The sequence below is a fragment of the Suillus plorans genome (assembly GCF_016647745.1).
Source record: "Suillus plorans strain S12 chromosome Unknown HD556scaffold_129, whole genome shotgun sequence".
In the NCBI taxonomy this organism is placed as follows: Eukaryota; Fungi; Basidiomycota; class Agaricomycetes; order Boletales; family Suillaceae; genus Suillus; species Suillus plorans.
The window spans coordinates 4,810-29,276 of NW_024537513.1; the positions used below are offsets into that span (position 1 = coordinate 4,810).

General features: G+C 46.9%; 7 protein-coding genes across 7 annotated transcripts; 5 read left to right on the forward strand and 2 right to left on the reverse strand.

Annotated features, from left to right (window-relative positions):
- Positions 1 to 244: 244 nt before the first annotated feature.
- HD556DRAFT_1314789 (uncharacterized protein) lies at positions 245 to 1,338 on the forward strand (the record flags this gene model as incomplete). Its single annotated transcript, XM_041301001.1, has 4 exons — positions 245 to 361; positions 492 to 583; positions 637 to 730; positions 781 to 1,338. The coding sequence occupies 4 exons, from the start codon at positions 245 to 247 to the stop codon at positions 1,336 to 1,338; spliced, it is 861 nt and encodes a 286-aa protein (XP_041152252.1).
- An 893-nt stretch (positions 1,339 to 2,231) lies between these two features.
- HD556DRAFT_1314790 (uncharacterized protein) lies at positions 2,232 to 3,794 on the forward strand (the record flags this gene model as incomplete). Its single annotated transcript, XM_041301002.1, has 7 exons — positions 2,232 to 2,404; positions 2,453 to 2,747; positions 2,798 to 3,003; positions 3,038 to 3,176; positions 3,222 to 3,420; positions 3,514 to 3,625; positions 3,674 to 3,794. The coding sequence occupies 7 exons, from the start codon at positions 2,232 to 2,234 to the stop codon at positions 3,792 to 3,794; spliced, it is 1,245 nt and encodes a 414-aa protein (XP_041152253.1).
- A 1,616-nt stretch (positions 3,795 to 5,410) lies between these two features.
- HD556DRAFT_1314791 (uncharacterized protein) lies at positions 5,411 to 6,702 on the reverse strand (the record flags this gene model as incomplete). The annotated part of the gene is made up of 6 exons (XM_041301003.1): positions 5,411 to 5,541; positions 5,741 to 5,903; positions 5,959 to 6,102; positions 6,167 to 6,271; positions 6,404 to 6,472; positions 6,532 to 6,702. 6 exons carry the CDS (start codon positions 6,700 to 6,702, stop codon positions 5,411 to 5,413), a joined length of 783 nt encoding a protein of 260 aa, XP_041152254.1.
- A 7,550-nt stretch (positions 6,703 to 14,252) lies between these two features.
- Positions 14,253 to 15,280, reverse strand: HD556DRAFT_1314792 (uncharacterized protein; the record flags this gene model as incomplete). The annotated part of the gene is made up of 6 exons (XM_041301004.1): positions 14,253 to 14,362; positions 14,433 to 14,595; positions 14,654 to 14,797; positions 14,866 to 14,970; positions 15,018 to 15,173; positions 15,233 to 15,280. 6 exons carry the CDS (start codon positions 15,278 to 15,280, stop codon positions 14,253 to 14,255), a joined length of 726 nt encoding a protein of 241 aa, XP_041152255.1.
- A 2,080-nt stretch (positions 15,281 to 17,360) lies between these two features.
- Positions 17,361 to 18,126, forward strand: HD556DRAFT_1425998 (uncharacterized protein). Its single transcript, XM_041304621.1, has one exon. It carries the CDS (start codon positions 17,817 to 17,819, stop codon positions 18,048 to 18,050), a length of 234 nt encoding a protein of 77 aa, XP_041152256.1. The 5' UTR covers positions 17,361 to 17,816; the 3' UTR covers positions 18,051 to 18,126.
- Positions 18,127 to 19,768: 1,642 nt separating this feature from the next.
- On the forward strand, positions 19,769 to 21,544 carry HD556DRAFT_1426009 (uncharacterized protein). Its single transcript, XM_041304622.1, has 2 exons — positions 19,769 to 19,835; positions 19,895 to 21,544. The coding sequence occupies exon 2, from the start codon at positions 19,900 to 19,902 to the stop codon at positions 21,415 to 21,417; it is 1,518 nt and encodes a 505-aa protein (XP_041152257.1). The 5' UTR covers positions 19,769 to 19,835; positions 19,895 to 19,899; the 3' UTR covers positions 21,418 to 21,544.
- A 332-nt stretch (positions 21,545 to 21,876) lies between these two features.
- HD556DRAFT_1426018 (uncharacterized protein) lies at positions 21,877 to 24,467 on the forward strand. Its single transcript, XM_041304623.1, has 12 exons — positions 21,877 to 21,899; positions 21,955 to 22,234; positions 22,288 to 22,401; positions 22,461 to 22,536; positions 22,588 to 22,744; positions 22,794 to 22,953; positions 23,004 to 23,228; positions 23,277 to 23,340; positions 23,393 to 23,511; positions 23,564 to 23,704; positions 23,756 to 23,819; positions 23,870 to 24,467. The coding sequence occupies exons 2-12, from the start codon at positions 21,990 to 21,992 to the stop codon at positions 24,308 to 24,310; spliced, it is 1,806 nt and encodes a 601-aa protein (XP_041152258.1). The 5' UTR covers positions 21,877 to 21,899; positions 21,955 to 21,989; the 3' UTR covers positions 24,311 to 24,467.

Consider the following 24,467-nt stretch of genomic DNA (forward strand, 5'->3'; position numbering starts at 1 on the left):
CAACAAATTTGTTCAATTATGTTGGTAGCACTTATGATCATCATTACTAGTTTATTCACAAGACCATTTCCAGCGCACGCCTACAATGGAAAACCTAAATGTCAATGTCTTCAGGGAAGTTTTTTTTGGCTAATACTAAAAGGTTGACGATTAACACTAAATATAGTGAGAGCCGCTAGTGAACACTAGCCACCAGTCTCCTACCCTCTCACTCTTCCCCCTTTCCCCCGCCCCCCTTCTGCTCATGTCCCAGATGGAGGATGATCAGCATCCCGAAGAATTGTCCCAGGTGGATAACACCCCACGACCTCCCGCAGCATCGCCCATAGTGGTGGCACTGACGTCTGCCATGAGAATGCTGGTCAGAAACGGAAAATTGCTGACTTAGAAGAGAACCTCATGTCGGGGCATACATTGAAAAGGTATAGGCCTCGCTTTTACATCTAGTCTGGTGGAAAACAATCTCACAAGGACGAACTATCATCAGACAGATGATTACCTTACTCGATAACATTGAGGACTTAGTAGGCAAGAATGGTTGCGATAAGGACGACGACGACGTTCATGTAACTCTCGTCTTCAGGTTAGTGTTTCATCTCTGTCTTATGAGAACTACTCATGGATTTGTTATTAAAGCCAGGATCGTTTGCGAATCGGATATGTGGCCCTTGAAATGTCTTCAGATAGTGATAGTATGGTGCACGACAATCACTTGCATACGTCAAAAAGGGTGAGCTTTGTCAGTGACAATAATCAGTGTTGTGTTGAATTGTCGTACAGCTTAAACAGAGGGTCTATGATCTTCAAGGAGATGTCAATGGCAATCAGACTATCGCTAACACTCAACTCATCACGCAAGTCCAATTGCGAGACTCCCAGAGACGAATCGACACCCTTCACATGGAACTTTTTGATTTGCAAGGCAGGTTGTATGACGCTCAAGTCGAACATGCCCGCGACCTGGCGGAAATACAGCGCGAGATGTTGCAGATGAGGGAATCTAGTGGTCGGTACCATAAGAAGCTGCCTTCCTCACCTCCCAAAAGGAAGTCAATGGTTCACGAATATTACCCAGATGGTGGACAATCGATTAGGTGGCTTACAGATGAGGAGTTCGAACCGTATGATGAAGTGTCTACGGAAGAAGGCTCACGTGTTGCAAAGGTTGTTGGTGGGCCGTCGTCATGCGGATTGGCGGCCAGACGATGCATGTCTTTATCTCGCCGTTGGGCTTTGCGTTGTTTTCAAAAAATCAAGGACGCCCGTGCCAATGCTGATGACTCAGAAGAGTCTGTCAGCACTATGTACCACCGCGCAAATGGCACTCCAGAGATCTGAAGGAGAATTACATACTTTTCATCACCCTTGAATAATCTTCCTTTCCGTTTCTCGCCCTACCCACGAATTCACCACAGAGTGCTACAGAGCGCTCTGTAGCATTCCGTAGCACAATCCAAACCACTGACATCGAGCTTGGCATCCTTCAAACCCTCATTCATTATCCTTCCTTGCTTCCACCCGCCACTCCCTGTTAATTAGCTTTTCTAACCGTTAATCCAGTCTTATCACAATTAGTAGAATGTATAAAGCTTATCTCAGTGATTTGCAGAGTCAGCGCACGACCGAATTCGGCGTAAGCAGGTGGCTCCACCTGTTTACATCCCTCAACTAACGCTCAGACCTTAGGTCGTGCCTCCGACTCTTCCTGAGCAAGACGAAGCTGGATTTTCTTTCTGCCGTTCAAATCAGTGAGTTAAGTCAGCCAGTCAAGGTTGCTACTCGTGATTGACGAGTTTTAATGAGCATCAGCATCAGGCAGACATAATTCACTACAGAGTGTTACAGAGCGCTCTGCAGCACTCCGTAGCACAATCCAACCTGCTGATGGGCCATGGTGGCATCCTTGTTATGAAGCAAGCTTCTTCGTACTAGCCTGACTCGGAGCCGATGTACTATGGTGTGGTATGTGACAATTTCCTGAGTTTACGTTGACGCTAACATGATATCCTGCATAAGTATTGTCACTCAAAAAGGTAAGTAACATTATTAACTGTTCCTTGTCTGACACTTTCCATTGTAGGCGTATGATCATATTTAGGGCAGCTGCCTTTGCTGACACATACTGGATGGCCGTTAAATAAAGCAGAGGGTACGCAAATTCAACTCTATTCCTACCTCTCTTACCTTCTCTCCAATCCCCAATCCCCAATCTCCTTTCCCTCGCCTCGCTCATGTCCCAGGTGGACGATAACCCACAGCCTGAAGCATCGTCCCAGATCGAGCAGCCTGCTGCTGTATCGTCCATAGCGGTGCCAACGTCTGATATTGCTCGACAGAGGCGCAGAATAGCTGATCTGGAGGAGAAGCTGCAAGTGCTCGAGTCGGGGCATGCGGTGAAACAAAGGTATGAACACCATCGTAACATGTAGTTCAGTATACTCATCATTGTCAGGGAAACAAACTACTTCATGTCACAAGGACGGGCCATCAGACGGATGGTTACACTATATGATAGCGTCGAGGACTTGATAAATGAAAACGATAGGCGGTGTGACATAGAGGGCGACGACGACGACATAACTCTCGAGTCCGTGTTTCACCTCCACCTACTGATCGCTACTGACCGGTTTGATACCAGTCAAAATTGGTTGCAAACCGGATATATAGTCCTCAATAATGTACTTCCGTGGTTTCACCGAAAGGCTTCCGACATGGAGTACGAAGATTATACGCACATGTTAAAAAAGGTGTTCTTCGCTTGTGTCAATAATTAACCTTACATTAAATCGTTTTTCAGCTTAGACAGGGTGCGGACGGTGCTCAAGGTGATGACACTTCGAAGCTCAAGCCTCTTGTCCCTGATTGGGTCAATCGCGAGTGGAAACCTGATCCCCCAGTCGACCCCGAAGATAAACACTGCCGTGGCTTCACCAACGACGCCTGTGGCAGACTGCTCTGTCCAACAGAGCTAGACTGGAATAACCCAACATTAGTATTGCACTTGTGATCTCTCTACTAGACACTAATTTTCCGCCAGTGTCAGAGCAGGAATTAGGGACCGCATAGACGGCCATATCGTGACGGAAATGTCATGGCCCGCATTTCTTTATGCAGGATATACAGCTGATCCGAATAATCTCGAGGAGGGTCTCTTCAAAAGCAAGCTTTTAGTTCAGGTTCGTCATACTAAAACAGATTCTCAAAGCTCTCATTTTTGGCAGGCATTCAAAGCCATATTTACATCACCCTCTTCGGCAAAGGAAGTTGCTGGTGATGGTGATGGCGCCAACATCATTGAAAACAACAGACGCGCGAAGAAGGATGTTTTGGGCAAGAAAGTCAAAACACACGTCGCTCAAATCATTAAAATGCACAAAGTCTCACCTCGCTCGATCGCTTATGTGTCGTGTCAAGTAAGTGGTCAGTTTTCCATGTCCTTGCCGAGCACTAACAAATCCTGACACATGTAGTTGTGATTCGCCCTTTCCTCTGTAACGTCATGGCGGTCAGTAGACGGCGACTTCGATTACATACAATTCTGGTGCAATATCGTGGATTTCTTTGAATGCCCGCCTGGTCGAACAGCGCAGCGCAACGTTGACCGACTCCTGATGTGGTGGACGAGGTAAATTTATTACAAGTCAACAGCTGTTAACTGACCTCTGTTTATTAGGAAAGTTTTTGGAACAACTCGTCGGGCGGAACTCAGTGATGCGGCCAAGGCTCACATGTCCGTAAATGCTCTCGCAATGCAGCGGGCACGATTGGATGATGCACTTTTCGATTCTGAGTAGTTCACACATCATTCCAGCCATTTATTATTACATCACAATAGTTGGTTGTCTACCCTTTTAATTAATGTCATGATTTGCACCAAGTTTTAATTGTTTGACGTGGAGTGATAGCAGGCTGACTATTTGCACTCGTGCCATAAGAAAGCAACAAAAGGGGGCTGCTAGAGGTTAAGCTATGCCTGGTGAATCCAGGCAACAGATTGGGTCTTCTGCACCTCGTTCACATGTTGTGAACAATCTACAGAGTACAGGTTGAGCTACAGCCAGTGAATTCCCTTACTTGTGTTCTGTAGGCTGCATCGAGAAAATCTAGCGTGATAAGTGCCAAAATATATGATTTTACAGAGAATGCGAGGCAACAACAATTGTAAAAACTATCGAAATGACAGCCCCACCCCCATGACGTAGGGAAAAGTCGGAATCAATTCTCTCCGTCCATCTACACGTTGAGAATTACAAGAAAGCTGAAAGATGATACCCGATTCGTGAGACATGGACAGGTCAGGATATCCATTCAGTCTATGTACTAGGTCAGCAATTGCTCAAGTGTAGCAAAACGAAGCCGCTAAATACCTAACATTCCCCAACAACAACTTTGTCCTTTCACGGATGAACTAAGTCGACGCGGTCGTGACTGCACGCACACAGAATTCGTCGCATGAGGTGCTATAAATGTAATGGTATTTATGCATGACGAAACATGTAAGATACTGGATGAATGGTAAGTAAGGTACTAAGGTGAAGCACGACTCACTAGTATAAGCTCTCAAGCCAAGGTACTACATCCGAAAGGCACAAGTGTTTGCACGACGCCACGACCTCTTTGGGATTTCTCGCAAGTGAATACAGGTGCCGAGGTATGGGATACTCGCAGAAGGTCGCACGAAGAGTCGAAGCAAGGTATAATTGGATGCTTGCTTGCTTGGTGAACATATATCGGCTGCTATACAATGATACAGCTTTTTCACACAGATTCGCAACTGATATATAGCGGACAAACATCAACAACTTACGAAAGGTTGGCAGCAAAATTCACAGTATGATATAATTTTATTCTTGCGCGCTCAGAAAAAAGTTTGTCGTTCTCTGGAGAATACCAGCTTTAAGTCTCGCTCAGAACATTGTCCCAGGATCGAGGGACTTCAAACATCGTGAAACTTACTTCTGACGTGCCAATTGTGTTGCATCTAGCTTGACTATCAGCTTTTGCTCTACATTTCCTTCATGTTGGAGTTTGAGTGACGTGTGGGTGTTTTCCCGATTATACACCGGTGTATGAGATTTAGACAATGTTCTTTCCTCTACAAGGTCAAACATCACAATGTATTGATCCATGACAGAATTACGCCGATGTTTGTGATTATGTACTATATATTACTATATATCTTCTTCTCATCTTTCTGCCAGTTCACTGATGTAACTCCATCCATTCCCTTGCAAGTCTCCCGCTCGACTCCTGAAGGTAGACGATGCACACTCGTAAGTTTCAATGCTACTTGAACATGGAACAAATCGTCAAGCCCCAAGCTACTTAGTTTGACGATGCAGCGAGTGTTAGGTTGTACGAAATCGCAGCTATGCCACCTTGTTTTCTCGTAAAAGTTTGGGAGTTTATGTCATGCACGAATCACAATTTTCTCCTCGTGACGCAAATCGTGATATGTCTCAGTCTGTGCTTCACCAACTCGTGAAGGTCCTTCGTATGTGCTCTGGCTGCGGTTGCTGTTCATGACACGAGCACTAAGAACTGTTTGAGAAATACAACTACCATCAAGGTACAAATGAAACTACTCGAGGATCTCTGTTTCAAACTATACGAGTGACCGCTCGCTACGAGTGCACCATCTCCATGGGAGGCATAGAGCGCGTTTCTATCTTACTCGAGGGCTAAGTGAAGTGTAGTTAATGATTATAGGCGGAGACGGGTGATACTACCGAATACTTACCAGCGAACCAAGCACGTAAGTCGGCCTTCCTATCCTCATCAACCTTGTCCATGATAGACTGATACGATTCGATGGCTGTCACAAAACTACCTGCTCGAAAGAAAGCACAACACTGTTGCTGGTTCGCAGTTTGCCACAAGTACTTGAGGTCCCAACCAAAAAGCTGTGGAAAACACATAGTTAAGCAAGGAGTTTTCGGTGGCGTCACATTGGCATACCACGACAAACTCATCGTATGTCACATGAATTGGCGATTTGTAAAAGAAAGTGCTGGCATTGGCAGCGGCAGTGAAGTGTTCAACAGCTTCATTATAGCGCGCGCCCTCCAAGGCGATATTTCCCATTTGGACGCGTAGGTAGGCCTGGTGTACGAAGGACAGGAGTCAATAACGACACATGAATCTGGCATGAGCGAATGGTACTCACTTCCACTATATGACAAGCAACAGGATCGACATCGGGAGATGCAGCCAGCTCTCGGATGCGAAGAATTGCCTCTTGATGTTCATTTGCATTGAACAACGCAATGGTCTAAAAACTGCAATGAAGCATGGAGTATGTGAGAAAAATATTACCTGCCTTGATCAAAAACAGGAAGTGATCGGTCTTTAAATCGCTCGTAAACATAGCTGTGAGGTCAAATGATATCCTCGCAGCCAGGACCTGCTTTTTGCCGCAGAGGGCAATGCCCTTGGAGATATGGCCTGCCAATGATGGCTGAATGCTGACGGACTATGCCATCATTAAAGTCAACTTTTGTATGTAAGTCATGATGGATCAGTCAATCTCACCTGAATTGCATCTTGAAGTGCTTGGTTCCAGTCGCACTTTCGCGCCATAACAAATGCGCGATTGGCATAGGCAGTGTGATCGCTGGCGTCAGTGTAAATATCTACATTTAGCACCTTTTCAGCGGTAGGCCAGTCCCCAGCTATGCATGCGTTGCGGACTGTCGAGTTCATAGCGAGGACCTGCGTGGCTCATGTTCACGTTACGTTATAACAGTTAAGGGTGGAAGCATACCTTGAAATCAGAGTAGGCTTGAGCCTTGCCATGAAAAAGACGTTTAGATGATGAATGGGCATGAAAATGAAAACAAACGTACCTGGTGCGTCGCCTGCTCCTTCATGAAACCGTCCTTTGAATCATCTTCTGGCAAAGCATCCTCGGATGTTGGCCACTCTGAGATCTTTTTATCCACACCTCCACTAAGGACGTGCTCGCCATTCGCAGAGAACGTGACACAGTGCACCTCCCCAGAGTGCTTGAATATGGCAACGTTTCGTCGATCTGAGAGTTGCCAGAGGCGGACACGGTTGTCATGAGATACGGAGGCAAGGAGAGTGCCGTTAGAGTCCACGGAAATGGCATGGATATCCTTGAAATGGCCCTTCCAGGGATCACCAACCTGCTTCCAGGTCGATGTATCCCACTCTCGTATGGTTGGATCACTCTCACTGCCCCCTGAGAAAAGCCGTGTAGCATCTGGCGCCCACGCAAGCGAGTAGTTGGATCCTGCACTGATCGTTGTCGTCAACTGAGTGGGAAATCGAGGTGGTGGTGGATGACTGTAGCAACCGTTAGAACCGTAATCATCTCGGTAAATTTGGACATTATGGTCCGTTGCAATCGCAAGAAGTGTTCGCGAAGCCGGTCATGGTAAATGTAATGGTCCTGGTGGAATTACTAGTTGCGGCGAATACTGAACGCAATAGACAGTTCCACCGCAATTGAGTGTATATTGCACCTGCCATGTTGATGTAACCCATAGCTTCGTGGTAGTGTCAGACGATCCACTGGCCAACATTCTAGAATCCGATGAAAAGTCAATTGAAAATATCCAGCTGTCGTGGGCTTTATTGATTGTTTGCTTGAGTTCCCCAGTGTTTCCATGCCAGACGATGAGATCTCCGCTCTCATCACCACTTGCTATCCATTTCCCATCTCGTGAAACAGCCAATGCCTGGACTCGACTGCGGTGCCCCTCCATCTTCTTCAATACTGCACCTGTTTTCAAGTCCCACAGACGAAGCGTGCCGTCATATGAACCTGTGACCATGCGTTCGCCATGGTCGCGGAAGACTGCGAGTGCGATCACGCGATCCTCGTGATCTTCAAATGCTCGAGTGGGTGTGATGTTTGGAATGAGCGCCACCATTTTAGTGAAGCTGCCGCAGTACGGTCGAGGTGGACTTTGTGAGTGGGGGGATAGGTCTTGCTCGAAGTTGCAGAGGTGCGTGTGACGGGGTGTTTCAAACCTGCTTTAAAGCATTACCCTCTCATCAGACGCCCAAAACATGAGGCTATTATCACAAATGCCTTGCTTGACAATCTAAGCGAATGGGCTCATGCATCCAAGTCGTGTCGCCGCAATGTTCCACATCAGTCAACGGGCCTGGTCGCAATTGTTCCAGGGGTCCACACAGAAGATAGGAAGACGACATACATTGATTGGCCATGTCCTCGAATTTGGATTAAGTTGTCACCCGAAGACGTAGTATTCCACCCGGTGACATGGTGAGCTTCTGTTCCTTGGAACATTCGCAGCGGAGATACCAGGCTTCCTTTGATCTGCTCTGGTTGCTAGTATCACTGGTATGTGCGATTTGCCATCAGCGTTGAACCTTTTCAAACTCTAATTCAAGTCAGCTGTGATTGAATGTTGGATTATTTTGGATTCAAGGCTTTGAATCGGTAACTCCAAAACACGTTGTTTCTCGATCGGATTCCCTGGGTATGGCCACGATGACAGTTTTCTAGCCGTGTCTAGTAATAAGTTCTCAGGCTTATATCTATACATAGCCGGTTCTTCTCTGCTCGTGACTCTGATCCAGAATCCAGATTCCACAGCCGATTGGATTATAATATTGCTCGTTCAGCTCGACTCAGATATGGCGCTTCGTCGCGATTATCTCCAAGACATTTACCGTGTGCCGGTGGTAGATGAAACCGTAGTTACAACCTGCATCCCTCCAGTTTCGCCATCCCAAATGCCAAAGACAACTCTACAATCGAACAGCGACCCATGCCTTTCTTGAGATCATCAAAGTGCTGGTGAGTTCAAGGGCGCCACATATAACAAATTACATTATTTTCGAAGTTTCAAATCACCTTCCCGCCACATGATCTTCAGGCGCAGACCATGGTTCGTCGTGACGAATAGCTTGTCTACCCTCGAGTCTATCTGATATGCATAGCTCTGGTTGCGGTAGCATTTTGGCTTGCTCTGAGTGATCGATGGAACGCTCCTGCTTTCTGCGTATGTGACGGAGGCTGAAATCTCACTCGAGGAATCAGCCATGTCCTGCTTACGAATAATTGACCTGTGGGATGTCCATGACAGGCATTCGCTCAGAATGCGGGTTCCGGAATGAGACCTATGAGTTCATTCATCAAAGTCTTGGTGATTTGACAGACAGCGATGTCGTTTTGTCATCGGTGAGCAGCGTCCTGTCCCATTTATAGAATTTCATGCCGTGTGGAGAGTAGCTCTTGTAGAGTCATCCCTTCAAAAACCACTCATCCCCTTACCAGGTCTTCCATCCGACTCCTCAATGTAGACGATGCACGCTTGTAAGTTTCCATGCCACTTGAACATGTAACGAAACGAGCTCGTCAAGCTCTGAGCTAGTTAGTTTATCGATACAGCAAGTGTTAGACTATACGAAATTGCAGCCATGCCACATTGTCATCTCGCAGAAGTTTATGTCATGCACGAATCACAAATCTTTCATGTTGCACGTCATGATATGCCACTTCTGTACCGAACCATCTATGGTATGTCTTACTGTCTGCTTCACCAACTCGTAAGGTCCTTCTTCATATGCATTTCGGCTGCGGTAGCTGTTCAAATTCACGATTAGTGATACTAACGACAGTAGGCTTAAAATGTTTCTTCTGAGATCTATCAAAGAACTCCATGTTGGAGATGTGAAACAATCTGACGGGTAACGTGTGGAGAAGTGCGCAGCGCCGAAAAAGCTTTCTTCAGAATGATAGCATCAACTATCAAGCAAAAGTAAGCCCATTTCATTTCCCCTGCGATACATGCCATTCCAGAATGTGATACAATTTGCATCGAGATATGCAGGTTTGTGCGTGACGGGGAACAAACGAGCTTTTTATCTAAACCTACAGCGGCCATCGCTGGACAGTCGCCGATAATGACAGTACTCATGTTTTATGTATCGTTATGACACTATGGACTGGTGCCACGCATTGGCAAGGCTTAGGACGACGTTGTGGGATAGGTAGAGTGCAGGAAGAAGATCATCAAACATTAATGTCTTTCGTGAAATATTTACGACGGGTTGGGATACAGATATGATTATCGCACTCAGCTCACAGCCTGAAACATGAGACGCGCGGGGCGATGTTCAGAAGTGGTTTCAAGTGAAAGTAAAGCTACTTGGAAACATAGGGTAAACATGTTCAAATGAGCCAATATATCGTGACGAGCATCAAGGCAATACAGCTGCCGTCAATGTACAAATGAAAACTACTCGAGGATCTCCGTATCAAACTATACGAGTAACCGCTCGCTGCGAGTGCACCATCTCCATGGGAAGCATAGAGAGTGTTTTGATCTTACTTCAGAGCTGAGTGGAGCACAGTTAACGATTGCAGATGGGTAGACGGGTGGACATCACTGAATACTTACAAGTGAACCAGACGCGTAAGTCGCCCTTCATATCATCATCAATCTTATCCATCATGGACTGACATGATTCGATGGCCGCTTTGAAACTACCTGCTCGAAAGAGTGCATAACACTGTTGCTGGTTCGCGGTTTGCCATAAGGACTTGAGATCCCAACCAAATATCTGTGGAAAACACGTATGTATTTGAGCACGAAATGATTTTCAGTTGTGTCATATCAGCGTACCACGACAAATTCATCGTACGTCACATGAATTGGCGATTTATAAAAGAAAGTGCTATCATTGACAGCGACAGTGAAGTGTTCAACAGCTTCGTTGTGGCGCGCGCCCTCCAAGGCAATGTTTCCTAGTTGGACGCGTAGGTAGGCCTGGTGTGCGAAGGGCAATAATCAATGACAACACATGAACCTGGCGTGAGCGAGTGTATGTTACTCACTTCTACGATACGGCAAGCGACAGGATCGACGTTGGGACACGCAGCTAGTTCTCGGATGCGAAGGATTGCCTCTTGATGTTCATTTGCATTGAACAATGCAATGGCCTAAAAACCGCAATGAAGCACGGAGTATGTCAAGAAAATATTACTTGCCTTAATCAAGAAAAGGAAGTGGTCGGTCTTCAGATCTCGGTTCGTGAACATGGATGCGAGGTCAAATGATATCCTCGCAGCCAGAACCTGCTTTTTGCCGCAGAGGGCAATGCCCTCGGAGATATGGCCTGCCAACGATGGCCGAATGCTGACGGACTATGCCATCATCAAAGTTAACCTTTGTAAGGAGGTCACGATGGGTCAGTCCGTCTCACCCGAATTGCGTCTTGAAGTGCTTGGTCCCAGTTGCACTTTCGCGCCATAACGAATGCGCGATTGGTATAGGCGGTGTGATCGTTGGCATCGACGTCAATATCTGTATTTAGCACCTTTTCAGCGGTAGGCCAGTCCCCAGCTATGCATGCGTTGCGGACTGTCGAGTTCATAGCGACGACCTGCGTAAATCATGTTCACATTGCGTTGTAAGAGTCAAGGGTTGGAACATGCCTTGAAATCGGGGTAGGCTTGAGCCTTGGCATAAAGACGCTTAGATGACGAATGAGCGGGAAAATGAAAATGAACGTACCTGGTGCGTCTTCTGCTCTTTCATGAGGCCGTCCTTTGAACCATCTTCTGTCAAAGCATCCTCGGATGTTGGCCACTCTGAGATCTTTTTATCCACACCTCCACTGAGGACGTGCTCGTCATTCGCAGAGAACGTGGCACAGTTCACTTCCCCAGAGTGCTTGAATAAGGCAATGTTTCGTCGATCCGAGAGTCGCCAGAGGCGGACACAGTTGTCATGCGATGCGGAGGCAAGGAGAGTGCCATTAGAGTTTAAAGAAATGGCATGGATAACCTCGAAATGGCCCTTCCAGGGATCACCGACCTGCTTCCAGGGATCACCGACCCGCCGACAAGTCGATCCATCCCACACTCGTATGGTGGGATCAGCCCCATTGCCCCCCGAGAGAAGCCGTGAGCCAGCTGGTGTCCACGCGAGTGAGTAGTTGAATCCTCCACTGAACGAGCTCATCAACCGAGTGGGGAATGGATATAATGTCTCATTATAACTGTAGTAATTGTAATTGTTTGAAGTGTAAATTTGAATATGGTGGTCTGTTGCAATCGCAAGATGTCCATAGACTGAATACCGAACACAGCGGACATTTCCACCACAGTTGATTGAACGTTCGGGCTTCTCCCACGTTGATGTGCTCCATAATTTCGTGGTGGTGTCAGATGATCCACTGGCCAGCGCCACGGAATCCAAAGAAAAATCAAGCGAAAATATCCAACCATCATGAGCTTTGATTGCTTGGTTGAGTGGTTCCCCAGTGTTTCCATGCCAGATGATGAGATCTCCGCTCTCATCACCGCTTGCTATCCATTTCCCATTTGGTGAAACAGCCAATGCCCGGACCCGACTGCGGTGCCCCTCCATCTTCTTCAACACTACACCTGTTTTCAAGTCCCACAGACGAAGCATACCGTCGTATGAACCTGTGACCATGCGTTCGTCACGGTCGCGGAAGACTGCGAGTGCTATCACACGATCCTCGTGATCTTCAAATGCTCGAGTGGGTGTGATGATTGGAATGAGCGCCGCCATTTTAGTGAAGCTGCAGCACAGTTGAGGTGGACTTTGTGTGTGTGTGGGATAGGTCTTGCTCGAAGTTGCAGAGGAGCGTGTGATGGGGTGTTTCAAACCTGCTTTAAAGTATTATCCTCTCACCGGACGCCCAAAACATGAGGCTATTATCACAGGTACCTTGCTTGACAATCTAAGCGAATGGGCTCATGCGTTCAAGTCATGTCGCCGCAATGTTCCACATCAGTCAACGAACCTGATGGCAATTGTTTCAGGAGTCCACGCAGTAAATAGGAAGACGACATACACGGTTCACCCGATTCACTTGATTGGCCATACCCTCCAATTTTAACTAAGTCGTCATCCAAAGACGTAGTATTCCACCCGGTAACATGTTGAGCTTCTGTTCCCTGGAACGTTCGTAGCGGAGATCCGAGGCTTCCTTTGATCTTCTCTGGTTGCTAACATCATGATTCATGGGTATGTGCGATTCGCCATCAGCATTGAAGATAATCAATCGTTTCAAACTCTGATTGTCAACTGAAGTCAGCTGTGATTGAACGTTGAATTATTTTGGATTCGGGGCTTTGAATCGGCAACTCCAAGACACATTGTTCCTCGGATTCCCGGTGGTTGAGGATGGCAATGGGTATGGCGATGCCCTTCTAGATGGGCCCACTAGTTTGTGTTGCCATTCTAGTATGCGGAATTCTACGCGGTCCCGGAACCACTATGTATATATGTTGCGGTGTATGGTTCCTAATATTTGAATACACATTGATCCATATGTGTGGTTCTCGTGCCAGGGATGGAGCTTGTGGCGTTCGAGGCTACTTTTGCACATAGAAGCTCTGGAGATGTGGCCAATCATACCGATGACAATCGAATCGAAGTATGGTTATCGATATTGGGTACTATTGACGTGATGTTTGGCCCGCTTTGGATCCCGTTGTTTCAGTCCCCATCAAATTACACATTGAGCAAAACGAATGTCTCAATATTAATCTTAAGCTTGACCAGTGCAAAATGAACAAACATCCCGAGAGAGATACTCGAAGATCATCCGAATCATGCAAGTTTTTCTTGTGATAGGATTGGGCAAGTACACTGAGTATTGCAGATGGTGATAATATTTAAGTGTAAAACCATCAGGCATCGAGGATACAATAGTGGATTGAGTCAACTGCGACCATGAACACCACTACGCCAGCTGCTACAAGTAGTAGTATTTGTTATTCCGTCCTGACGGGGTATATCAACCTGCTCTGATCGTTATCATGGAGGCATCTGTATGGTCAATCGTCAGACCGCCGTCCCCACTCAACTCCTTAAGGTAGACAATGTATACTCGTGAGTTTCCATGCCACTTGAACATGGAACGAACGAGCTCGTCAAGCTCCGAGCTAGTTAGTTTGTTGATGTAACAAGTTAGGCGATACAAAGTGGCCTATGTCACCTTGTTTTCTCGTAGATGTTTGCAAGTTTATGTGATGCACGATCAGGGAAACGTAATTCACTACAGAATGCTACAGAGCGCTCTGTAGCATTCTGCAGCACAATCCAACCCGATTTCTCCTCATGTCGCACATCATGATATGCCACTTCCGTGTCGAATCATCTATGGTATGTGTCAGTCTATGCTTCACCGATCATGAAGGTCCTTCTTCACATGCGCTCCGCCTGCAGTTGCTGTTCACGACACTAGCACTAAGAACTATTTAAGCAATACAGCTACCGTCGGGGTACAAGCGAGAATGTGATCTCTGTATCAAACTTTACGAGTAACCGCTCGCTGCGAGTGCACCATCTCCATGGGAAGCATAGAGAGCGTTTTGATCTTACTTCAGAGCTGAGTGGAGCACAGTTAACGATTGCAGATGGGTAGACGGGTGGACATCACTGAATACTTACAAGTGAACCAGACGCGTAAGTCAGCCTTCATATCCTCATCAATCTTATCCATCATGGACTGACACGATTCGACGGCTGCTTTAAAACTACCTGCTCGAAAGAGTGCATAACACTGTTGCTGGTTCGCGGTGTGCCATAAGGACTTGAGGTCCCAACCAAATAGCTGTGGAAAACACGCAGTTGAGCACGAAACAATTTTCGGTTGCGTTAGATCAGCGTACCACGACAAACTCATCGTACGTCACATGAATTGGAGATTTGTAAAATAAATTGCTAGCATTGGCAGCGACAGTGAAGTGTTCAATAGCTTCGTTGTGGCGCGCGCCTTCCAAGGCAATGTTTCCTAGTTGGACGCGTAGGTAGGCCTGGTGTACGAAGGGCAATAATCAATGACAACACATGAACCTGGCGTGAGCGAGTGTATGATACTCACTTCTACGATACGACAAGCGACAAGATCGACATTGGGACACGCAGCAAGTTCTTGTATGCGAAGAATTGCCTCTTGATGTTCGTTTGCATTGAACAATGCAATGGCCTAAAATCACAATGAAGCACGGAGTTTGTTGGAAAAATATCACTTACCTTGATCAAAAACAGGAAGTGATCGGTCTTTAAATCTCGGTTCGTGAACATGGATGCGAGGTCAAATGAGATCCTCGCGGCCAGAACCTGCTTTTTTCCGCAGAAGGCAATGCCCTCGGAGATGTGGCCTGCCAACGATGGCTGAATGCTGACGGACTATACCATCGTCAAAATCAACCTTTGTAAGGAGGTCACGATGGGTCAGTCCGTCTCACCTGAATTGCGTCTTGAAGTGCATGGTCCCAGTCGCATTTTCGCGCCATAACAAATGCGCGATTGGCATAGGCGATGTGATTGTTGACGTCAGTGTAAATGTCTGTATTTAGCACCCTTTCAGCGGTAGGCCAGTCCCCGGCTATGCATGCATTGCGGACTGTCGAGTTCATAGCGAGGACCTGCGTATCTCATGTTCACATTGCGTTATAAGAGTCAAGGCTTGGAACATGCCTTGAAATCAGAGTAGGCTTGAGCCTTAGCATAAAGAAGACGCTTGAATGATGAATGGGCAGGAAAATGAAAACAAACGTACCTGGTGGATAGCTTGCTCCTTCATGAGGCCATCCTTTGAACCATCCTCTGGCAAAGCATCCTCGGATATTGGCCACTCTGAGATCTTTTTGTCCACACCTCCACTAAGGACACGCTTGCCATTCGTAGAGAACGTAACGCAGTCCACCTCCCCAGAGTGCTTGAATATGGCAACGTTTCGTCGATCTGAGAGTCGCCAGAGGCGGACACGGTTGTCATGAGATGCGGAGGCAAGGAGAGTGCCGTTAGAGTCCACGGAAATGGCATGGATATCCTTGAAATGGCCCTTCCAGGGATCACCGACCTGCTTCCAGGTCAATGCATCCCACTCTCGTATGGTGGGATCGGCCCCATTGCCCCCCGAGAGAAGCCGTGAGCCACCTGGCATCCACGCGAGTGAATAGTTTAATCCTCCGTTGATCGTCCTCGTCAACTGAGTGGGAAATGCCGGTGGTGGTGCGTAATTAATATCGCGGTAAATGTATCTGCCTGTGTCTGAAGTGTCATTCTGGTAAATTTGGATATTTTGCTCCGTTGCAATCGCAAGAAGTGTATACGAATGGCGTGACTCAGGTGGCGAATACCGAACGCAGCGGACAGTTCCACCGCAACTGAGTGTACAGTTCACCTGCCACGTTGATGTATCCCATAGCTTCGTGGTAGTGTCAGATGATCCACTGGCTAGCATCCTGGAATCCGATGAAAAGTCAAGTGAAAATATACAGCCGTTGTGGGTTTTGTTGATTGTTTTGATGAGTCCCCCAGTATTTGCATCCCAGACGATGAGCTCTCCGCTCTCATCGCCGCTTGCTATCCATTTCCCATCTCGTGAAACAGCCAATCCCCACACTCGACTGCTATGCCCCTCCATCTTCTTTAACATTACACCTGTTTTCAAGTCCCACAGGCGAAGCATTCCATCATACGAGCCCGTGACCATGCGTTCGTCGTAGCTATATTGGGGTTTGAAAACCACGATTGCGACCACGCGATCCTCGTGATCTTCAAATACTCGAATGGGTTTGATGTTTGGAATGAGCGCCGCCATTTTAGTGGAGCTGCAGCACAGTTGAGGGGGATGGTGTCTTGCTCGAAGTTGCAGAGGTGCGTGTGATGGGGTATTTTAAACCTGCTTCATAGCATCACCCCCTCACTAGACGCCCAAAACATGAGGCTATTATCACAAGTACCTTGCTTGACAATCTAAGTGAATGGGCTCATGCATCCAAGTCGTGTCGCCGCAATGTTCCACATCGGTCAACGAGCCTGGTGGCAATTGTTTCAGGGGTCCACGCAACAGATAGGAAGACGACATGCACGGTTCACCCGGTCCACTTGATTGGCCATGTCCTCGAGTTTTAATCAAGTCGCCATCCAAAGACGTAGTATTCCACCCGGTGAGATGCTTCTCTTCTCTTCTCTTCTCTGGAACATTCGTAGCGGACATCCGAGGCTTCCTTTGATCTGCCCTGGTTGCTGGCATCATGGGTATGTGGGATTTGCCATTAGCACTCAATCGTTTCAAACTCTGATTCAAGTCAGCTGTGAGTGAACGTTGGATTATTTTGGATTCGGGGTCTTGAATTGGCAACTCCAAGGCACGTTGTTTCTCGGATTTCCGGTGGTTGAGGATGGCAATGGGTATAGCGACTCCGACCTTCTAGATGGCCCGCCAGCGAAGTTCGTGTTTCTATTCTAGCTGTGTCTAGTACACGGAATTCTACACGGAACCATCATGTATATTGCGTGTAGGGTTCCTAACATTTGAATACACATTGCATACCATATGTGGTTGTCGTGTAATGGATGGTCACCCCCAGGGAAAACTGGACATGGCCAAAACGGTTGAGATCAAGCGGAATATTGTTTAGACATATAATTTATGCTATAATATTGTGTAATCTTCAACGACACGATCGTCTACAATGCATCGCATCGTAAAAACATTACATCGTTGTCGATTTGATGCGCACACTGCGGCCATTGCGTTGTCGATCGCACTAAAGTTTGTCAAGCGCTCGCACGACGCACGTGCACCGCATGCACTTCTGCTATGCAATTCATCGACTACTTCACATCGTGCTGCATCACATACATCGCACAACGGCTAGCTATAGTACGTACTCTTTTGTTTGCGCAGAGTTTGTGACATCATTCACCCCAAAGTTATAATTCATTGGGGCAACCCTATTTTTCCTACTTCTCCTCATAACATCATCTTCCCGCCAAGTCGTCATCCTCCTACTGTCGCCAACTTCCTCAGCAGATTGTATGAATCTTCGATTTAAGTATGTTATCACCGTATGTATCATAACAAAGGTTGTATGCTCAGTAAGTGGAACTCTTCTTTATGTTGTCCAGTCTAATGACTCCGAGACTGTTCCAAGTTCGAACTTGAAGCTGGCACCTGTACCGACAACCACTACCGTCCTCGATACCATATCCTTTCATTCTACTGACACTTCTGTCCACAGTCTTATGATAGGGAGGCTAGAGAACTCGTAAGTACAGCCTTGCTACTCATATTATCAAGTTGCTGAGACTTCTTAGGAAAAAGCAGGGCGCTGAACGAAGAACAGCGAAGTCGTCAATGGTCCCATGTATTAACTTGCCCGGCCTATTCAAGCTATTTGCCCACTGCCGCCTGCTCGCTCGTCTAACTCCTCTACTGTCTACATCATTCCTGCCATCGCCTGCTGGTCGCTTCCAAATTACCTGTGCTCGCCTGTCTCACTCCACATCGCTCCTGTTCTTTTGCTATTGCCTGCCGGTTTCCTCCCGATTATCTCCCTCCTCGCATGTCCGCGTCGCTCCTGTTCTTTTGCTGCCGTCGAGGTTGCCTGCTTTACACTGTCGTGCTAGTTCTATCACCATCATCCTATATCGTGTTTTCTGGTCGTAGGTCGAAGCATTTGTATCAGTAGATTATAGCATATTTCACCCGAATACAACCGATTTTGTCGTACCAGTGGAACTCGATTGAAATATGCTGAAATATGATATCAATATTCTTAACATATCCTACAACATTCGAGAAGATTGCAACAGATGCGAAATATTCTATTTGTCTCCACAGCGAGTCTCCTATAGTGAAATATGGTGCTTCTAAATTCGTCATATTCCGCTTGATCTCAACCGTTTTGGCCATGTCCAGTTTTCCCTGGGGGTCACCGGTCAAGCTTGTGGCGTTCGAGGCTACTTTTACACATAGAAGCTCTGGGGTTGTGGCAAATCAATACTGGCTCGGATGACGAGCTGATTCATGTTATATTATGTTTGGTACTATTGACGTGATGTTTGGCCCGCTTCTCGTATCAAGGGGATATTTCGCCCGACCATTCATAACAAATGGGATCTTAAGCGTCGTTTGTCCAGTTCCTCAAGTAAATAGAGGCCGTTAGAGGAGAAAAAAAGAAATCCGGTGTATCAATATGAAAGTAGCAACGAGACAATTCAAATTACACATTAAACGAAACGAATATCTTGAGCTTGACCAGTGCAAAATGAACAACATTCCACGGGAGATACTCAAAGATCATCTGAATCATGCGATTTTGTCTTGTGATAGGAGTGCGCTGAGTATTGCAGATGGTGTAAAATAGTCATAAAGGATACAGCAGTGGATCGAGTCAACTGCGACCATGAGTACCACTACGCCAGCTGCTACTAGTATTTGTCGTGCCGTCCTGACGGGGTATATCCGATCTGAGCGTTATCGTGAAGGTATCTTGGTTTACCATGAGACCAGCATGAATAGTAGTACAGGAATACCTTGCACCAATATACGTCTGGGAGTGAAGCAATGTCAGACGACTCGGTATCCTGCGGCACTCCAGGCTGCTGCCCAGACGGATGTCGGACGTCATCCACTTTCTTGTATTCCGGTAGTGTGGCAGCAGTCAGCTGCTATAAGGCACAAATTAGTGAAGAAGCAATGCTAAGTAAAAGGATGCAGGGCTCAGTGACCTTGCGTCCTGGTGCGACTTCAACGACTGGTGGCCCATGTACAAGGAACGAAAGGCGATGTCGTAGAAACTGTGACTGGACCGTTCGAGGGACGAGACGGCGAACTTATTTCGAACCCTGAGCTTCATAGAGGCAATACACTGCTGTGCATTGTGCAGAACAAGGCTGGCTTGATAACGTTCTGAATATAGACCCGCGGATGATCATGTCTTATCATGGGCGTCAAAGGTGGTTCAAAAGTCCGCTTTAGAAAGCTATATTTGTATCCTTCGTAGGGCGTCTAAGGAGTCTCTCAGTAACCACGACTAGCCGAGGTCATCGATCGTGAGTTACTCACTATGTGTCATGACGCGGTTGTCTAACATTAGCAAACAACTTTGAAGTCATCATGGACGACTCGGACAGCATATGCGCCTCCAGAACTGACGATAACGACTTCAGAGATCTTGTTGAAGAAGTATTCGACGAATATATCGTCAACGAAATACCAATTCGTCTAATTCATATCAGCAACGATGGCCAGGGGCTGAATTTCAAACTCGTGGACAGGAATTTCGTCAAGGAGCACTTCAAATTAGTCCCCGACGAGATTTACAGAGAATTTTGCAACGAAAGGCTCGTAGACAGGGAGGGCCGTATCAGAGAGCGGATGAAGGAGACATTCAAATATGCTATCTTCTCCCATCGGTGGCTGTTCAGCGAGCCTTCGTATCAAGATATGCCGACAGAACCAATGAAAGTCCAGGCTGAGCTCGAGCCTAAGTGGAAGAAGCTTCAAGAATTTTGTCGTAAAGCGAAGGTTGACCATGGTTGCGAATTTGCCTGGTCAGACACGTGCTGCATAGACAAAACAAGGAGCGCGGAGTTGGATGAATCCATCCGCTCCATGTTTCGCTGGTACAGGAATTCCTACATATGCATCGTACACCTGTCGGGGACGGAAGACCTTGCAGCTCTTGAAAGGCAGCAGAGGGGTGGAACGAAGATCGATGTTTGGTTCACAAGAGGATGGACACTTCAAGAACTCCTTGCTCCATCGCAAATCAAGTTTTACGGAACGAACTGGCAGCCCCTCGTACCGCTCCACGACTCCAAGAGCGACAGAGTCAGCGATACCATCATGCGAAAGATAGAGAAAATCACAAACATTCCACTCAGAGATCTTAAATCGTTCAGTCCCGGCACAAATCGAGTGCCGGAAAAGATGTTGTGGGCCTCGAAGAGGAGAACGACCCGCGTTGAAGATATTGCATATTGCCTCATTGGAATATTCGATGTCAGCCTCATGATCGCGTACGGGGAGGGGAACAGAGCCTTCTTCCGTCTGATGGAGGAGATAATGAAGAGATACGACAAATGGGATGTGTTTCTCTGGAGTGGTAAATGCTCCCACTACAACGCAGCCATTCCTTACGATCCACGCTGTTATCCTGTGGGATATCAGGAAACGCTTGTAAAGCGCCGACACGAAGCAGACAACGAGGAGGAATGGAATACAGCAAACTACGGCATTGGAGATAGGCTTTTTGCCTTGACTAACCATGGCCTCCGAATCAAGGTGCTCTGTCTGTCTGTCGATCTACAACAGACAAGAGACGAGCCGCATAATTCGAGATACCTTACCTTCAGGCATCCGGAGTTCAATCATGATGTGGTGGTGAGGCATATTGGCGCAAAGCGTGAACCTCATACCACCTGGGCAATAGCTGTTCTGGACTACTGGGCTAACAGCAGTGGGAGTGGTTTCATCGACAGGGTTAGAAGAGAACCATTTACCGCGTTTCTTTTGTCCATGGATAAATCACAAGCTCCAGATGCAAGGTGGAGGAAGGAGATGACAGAGGAGGTTATTAGAATTCGACCAGCCAACCACTATGAGAACACTTTGGTCGAGTTGTACCTTTAATTATGTGGCTTTGCTGTCAAGACTTGCACCTCGAGCTCGTGTTAGAAATTAATTTTTGGAGTAGTAGCGGAGTTTGAATGAGGTACTACAGACCCGGTGGGCCCGGGTGCTTAGGCTCTCGATCTACTACGAACAGTCATAGCTTTGCCGTTTTTAGCATTAATGCTCCAACAGGATTTGAATCTTTTGATGAGTCCGTTCTTTGACGTCTGATCTGCTCCGCCACAGTGAGTACAGCCATCTTAGCTACATCTCACATCTCACGGGTGCGGGAAGGGCCCTTGTATTGGAGTCTTATTCCCAAGTAATAATACAAGGCTGAGTACGCACTGGCAGCTTGTTCAAGCAATTTCCAAAGGTCCTCCTACCAGTGGTAGTGTTGACAATGCACTAATCACTATAGTTGTCGACCAATCTTCCTATCATCGCTTTTATGATCTAATCAATGACAACTGAACGTTCTGCCCCGGTTTTCAGCCGATCTTGAAGTGTATTTCATCAGTGAGCTATACATATAAGATATTCGCACGAACTCACAGAGCTCACAACTCCTCCTTGTTTCGCAGCTGGTCATGCAGAACCAGGTAATCAAGCAAACCCCGCGACGACAAATCCCCTCATTCGAAATCGGCTCACAAAGGACTCCAGGTCCACTCGTGTCCATTGCACAGGTGAAGGGGCACCTCCGCCTCCTCAGAGCGTTCCATAACCTGAGGGTTATAGTAGAAGAATGCAAGGACCGCAGAATTCCTACCTTTGCAGCACAAATGGATAGAGATAGCCGGTGGATGTGGTTTATTACCCTGGCTATTGACAGGTTTGTCAAATCACTTCCATTCAATGACGTACACACCATGACGCCTAAACAAGATTTGAGCGATGGGTCAAATCTCTGACATTCGTACCTCTTGAGAAATTCATCAACAAACAGTTCCCACCCATCGACGTGTGGATGGTTTGGCATGCCTATCTATTGAATCCATGGTAAGTTTTGTACTATTGAACCCTGCGGAGTTAATGATTTGAAATTTCACCTTGGGCAGTTGGTACGAAGAAGACTGTGAACGTCTCCTCATTCTTCAACAGCTCCGCCTCCTCAACGTGTTCGTCGTTTCTTCTGTCAGTTCTTGCTTATAGTTATTTTCCTGGACACAAGTTGACCATGTGTAGATCGATGTTGGAAAGCTTGCAAGGAATCAGCCATCTGCCTCGCGGGTTGCTGCATGGCACAAACAAACTGGGTCATTCTTCGATCCATTTGATGCCATGGAAGAGTTAACTCATAAACAAATGGAGTGTCCTCGGTGTCGGACACGTGTCTTTGTTCGTGAGTCAAGGGGTCTATTCATTCCTTCTAAGGCTAATATATCTCACAGCGTTTGTCAACGATAACGGAACCGGGTACTCCGAACAGCAGTTTAGTGCTATGTGTCCTCTCCCAGGATGTAGACTGAAGATCTCAAAAGGGAATCTAGCCGTGGCGAAGTTCGTACGAGATCTGACAGAGTCAGAGGATGGGAGCGAAAATTTTATGGCGTTGAGTGGCACTATATCTGACACAATTTCTATCGCTGATAAGATTACAGTGGAAGTCTATTCTTTGGCAACGGAAAGCGAGATCCTCAACGGGCGAAGGCAATCAAAGATCAACTAACTCAGTCATCACAGTTTTGTCGTAAGAGTCCTCGGTCTTCTAACCAGCGTATTGCTCGACTGGACTGGGAGAAAGAAATCAAGGAAAGCATTGGTTATTCCTGGCCACTGTTAAAAGACGCCATAGCGATAGCCCTCAGAGACCAGCCAGAGGCGACGTATGTGACCCCATGACGTGCTAGCAATGATTTCTCACCCCAATTAAGGAGGACCAGAATTTTGAGTGCATATGAAGACGACAGTCCGTTTTCTATCAACCTCATTTCTGCGGTGAGTTGCAATGTTTGCGCTTTTTGCTATATCTATAATATTTTTCGGCTAGGTGCTGCGACAAGGGATATTTACCAAAAGGATTGACGAATTAGGCTGGCTTAAACCTGGCACATTCAAGGAAGGTGATAAGTCGCAACTCCTGCAACATGCTCTGCTGCGTTATCACTGGTGAGGACAAATATATAGTAAGGTCGCAATGATGACCTGATCATCACTGTAGTTTCCTCGATTTAGCAGCAACCTCTCCGAATTTGATGTCTGTCCCTACACTTGACATTGACCTGATTTGGCACAGTCATCAGCTGATGGGTGGCAGGTACGGTGTTGATTGTGATATATACATAGGCCGTCGTGTTGACCAGTGAGTGAAGTCTCTTAGTTCATAGCTGAGATAATCTAATATACTTTGCAGTCCACTCACCACAGAAGAAGCTATTCTTTCAAGAGCCCTTGATGATACATGTCGTGCATGGCAGGTAATTTGAGATAGGCTTGTGGTTGAGAATATTTACTCATCAAGCCTCAGTCGCGGTTTCACACCCCATACATGCAGTGCGGTTGCCCTGCACCAGACAAAACTGTATTTGAGAGGCTCATGCGCATCCTCCGACAGTACACGGGAACCCGAATGCGTCTTCAAGCCTCCCTCCACCCTGACCATCTACCTGCCACGCATCCTAGTCTTCACAATGCTGTTCTCGACCCAGAACGTGGAGCCTTTGGATCTTTTGGCAAACCAGCTCATCCGCAACGAGACGAGAAAGATCTTGTCAGACTCTCTCGTCCTTTGGGGGTTTGGAAGAAGCGCCCGAGAAAGACCGATCCGGAACCTCCACCGCAGTTGGAGGAGGGCTTTGTTTCTGAGAAGATGACTGAGGAACCTGTATCCCTTGGTCCCGCACCTCCATATGTCGGCTATGAGTCGGACGCTCGTCGTATGGATACTCGTCATATGCATGTCATTTGACACATATTTATGATCCGAATTATCACTTGGATGATTTACGCAGCTGTCGATGCTTTATGTAAATACTCATCTGTTCACCGGTCCTCTGATGTCTGTAACTGACCATGCAAAACTATCTTTTACCCGGGACAAAGAATGAGAAAGCACAATAAATGTC

Bases quoted from the DNA above. Each gene is read 5' to 3' on its own strand.
- HD556DRAFT_1425998 (XM_041304621.1), top strand. From the start codon at position 17,817: ATGAATCTTCGATTTAAGTATGTTATCACCGTATGTATCATAACAAAG.
- HD556DRAFT_1426009 (XM_041304622.1), top strand. From the start codon at position 19,900: ATGGACGACTCGGACAGCATATGCGCCTCCAGAACTGACGATAACGAC.
- HD556DRAFT_1426018 (XM_041304623.1), top strand. From the start codon at position 21,990: ATGCAGAACCAGGTAATCAAGCAAACCCCGCGACGACAAATCCCCTCA. The intron at 22,745-22,793 runs GTGAGTCAAGGG...TATATCTCACAG, and splicing joins TCGGACACGTGTCTTTGTTC to CGTTTGTCAACGATAACGGA. The intron at 22,954-23,003 runs GTTGAGTGGCAC...ATAAGATTACAG, and splicing joins GGGAGCGAAAATTTTATGGC to TGGAAGTCTATTCTTTGGCA.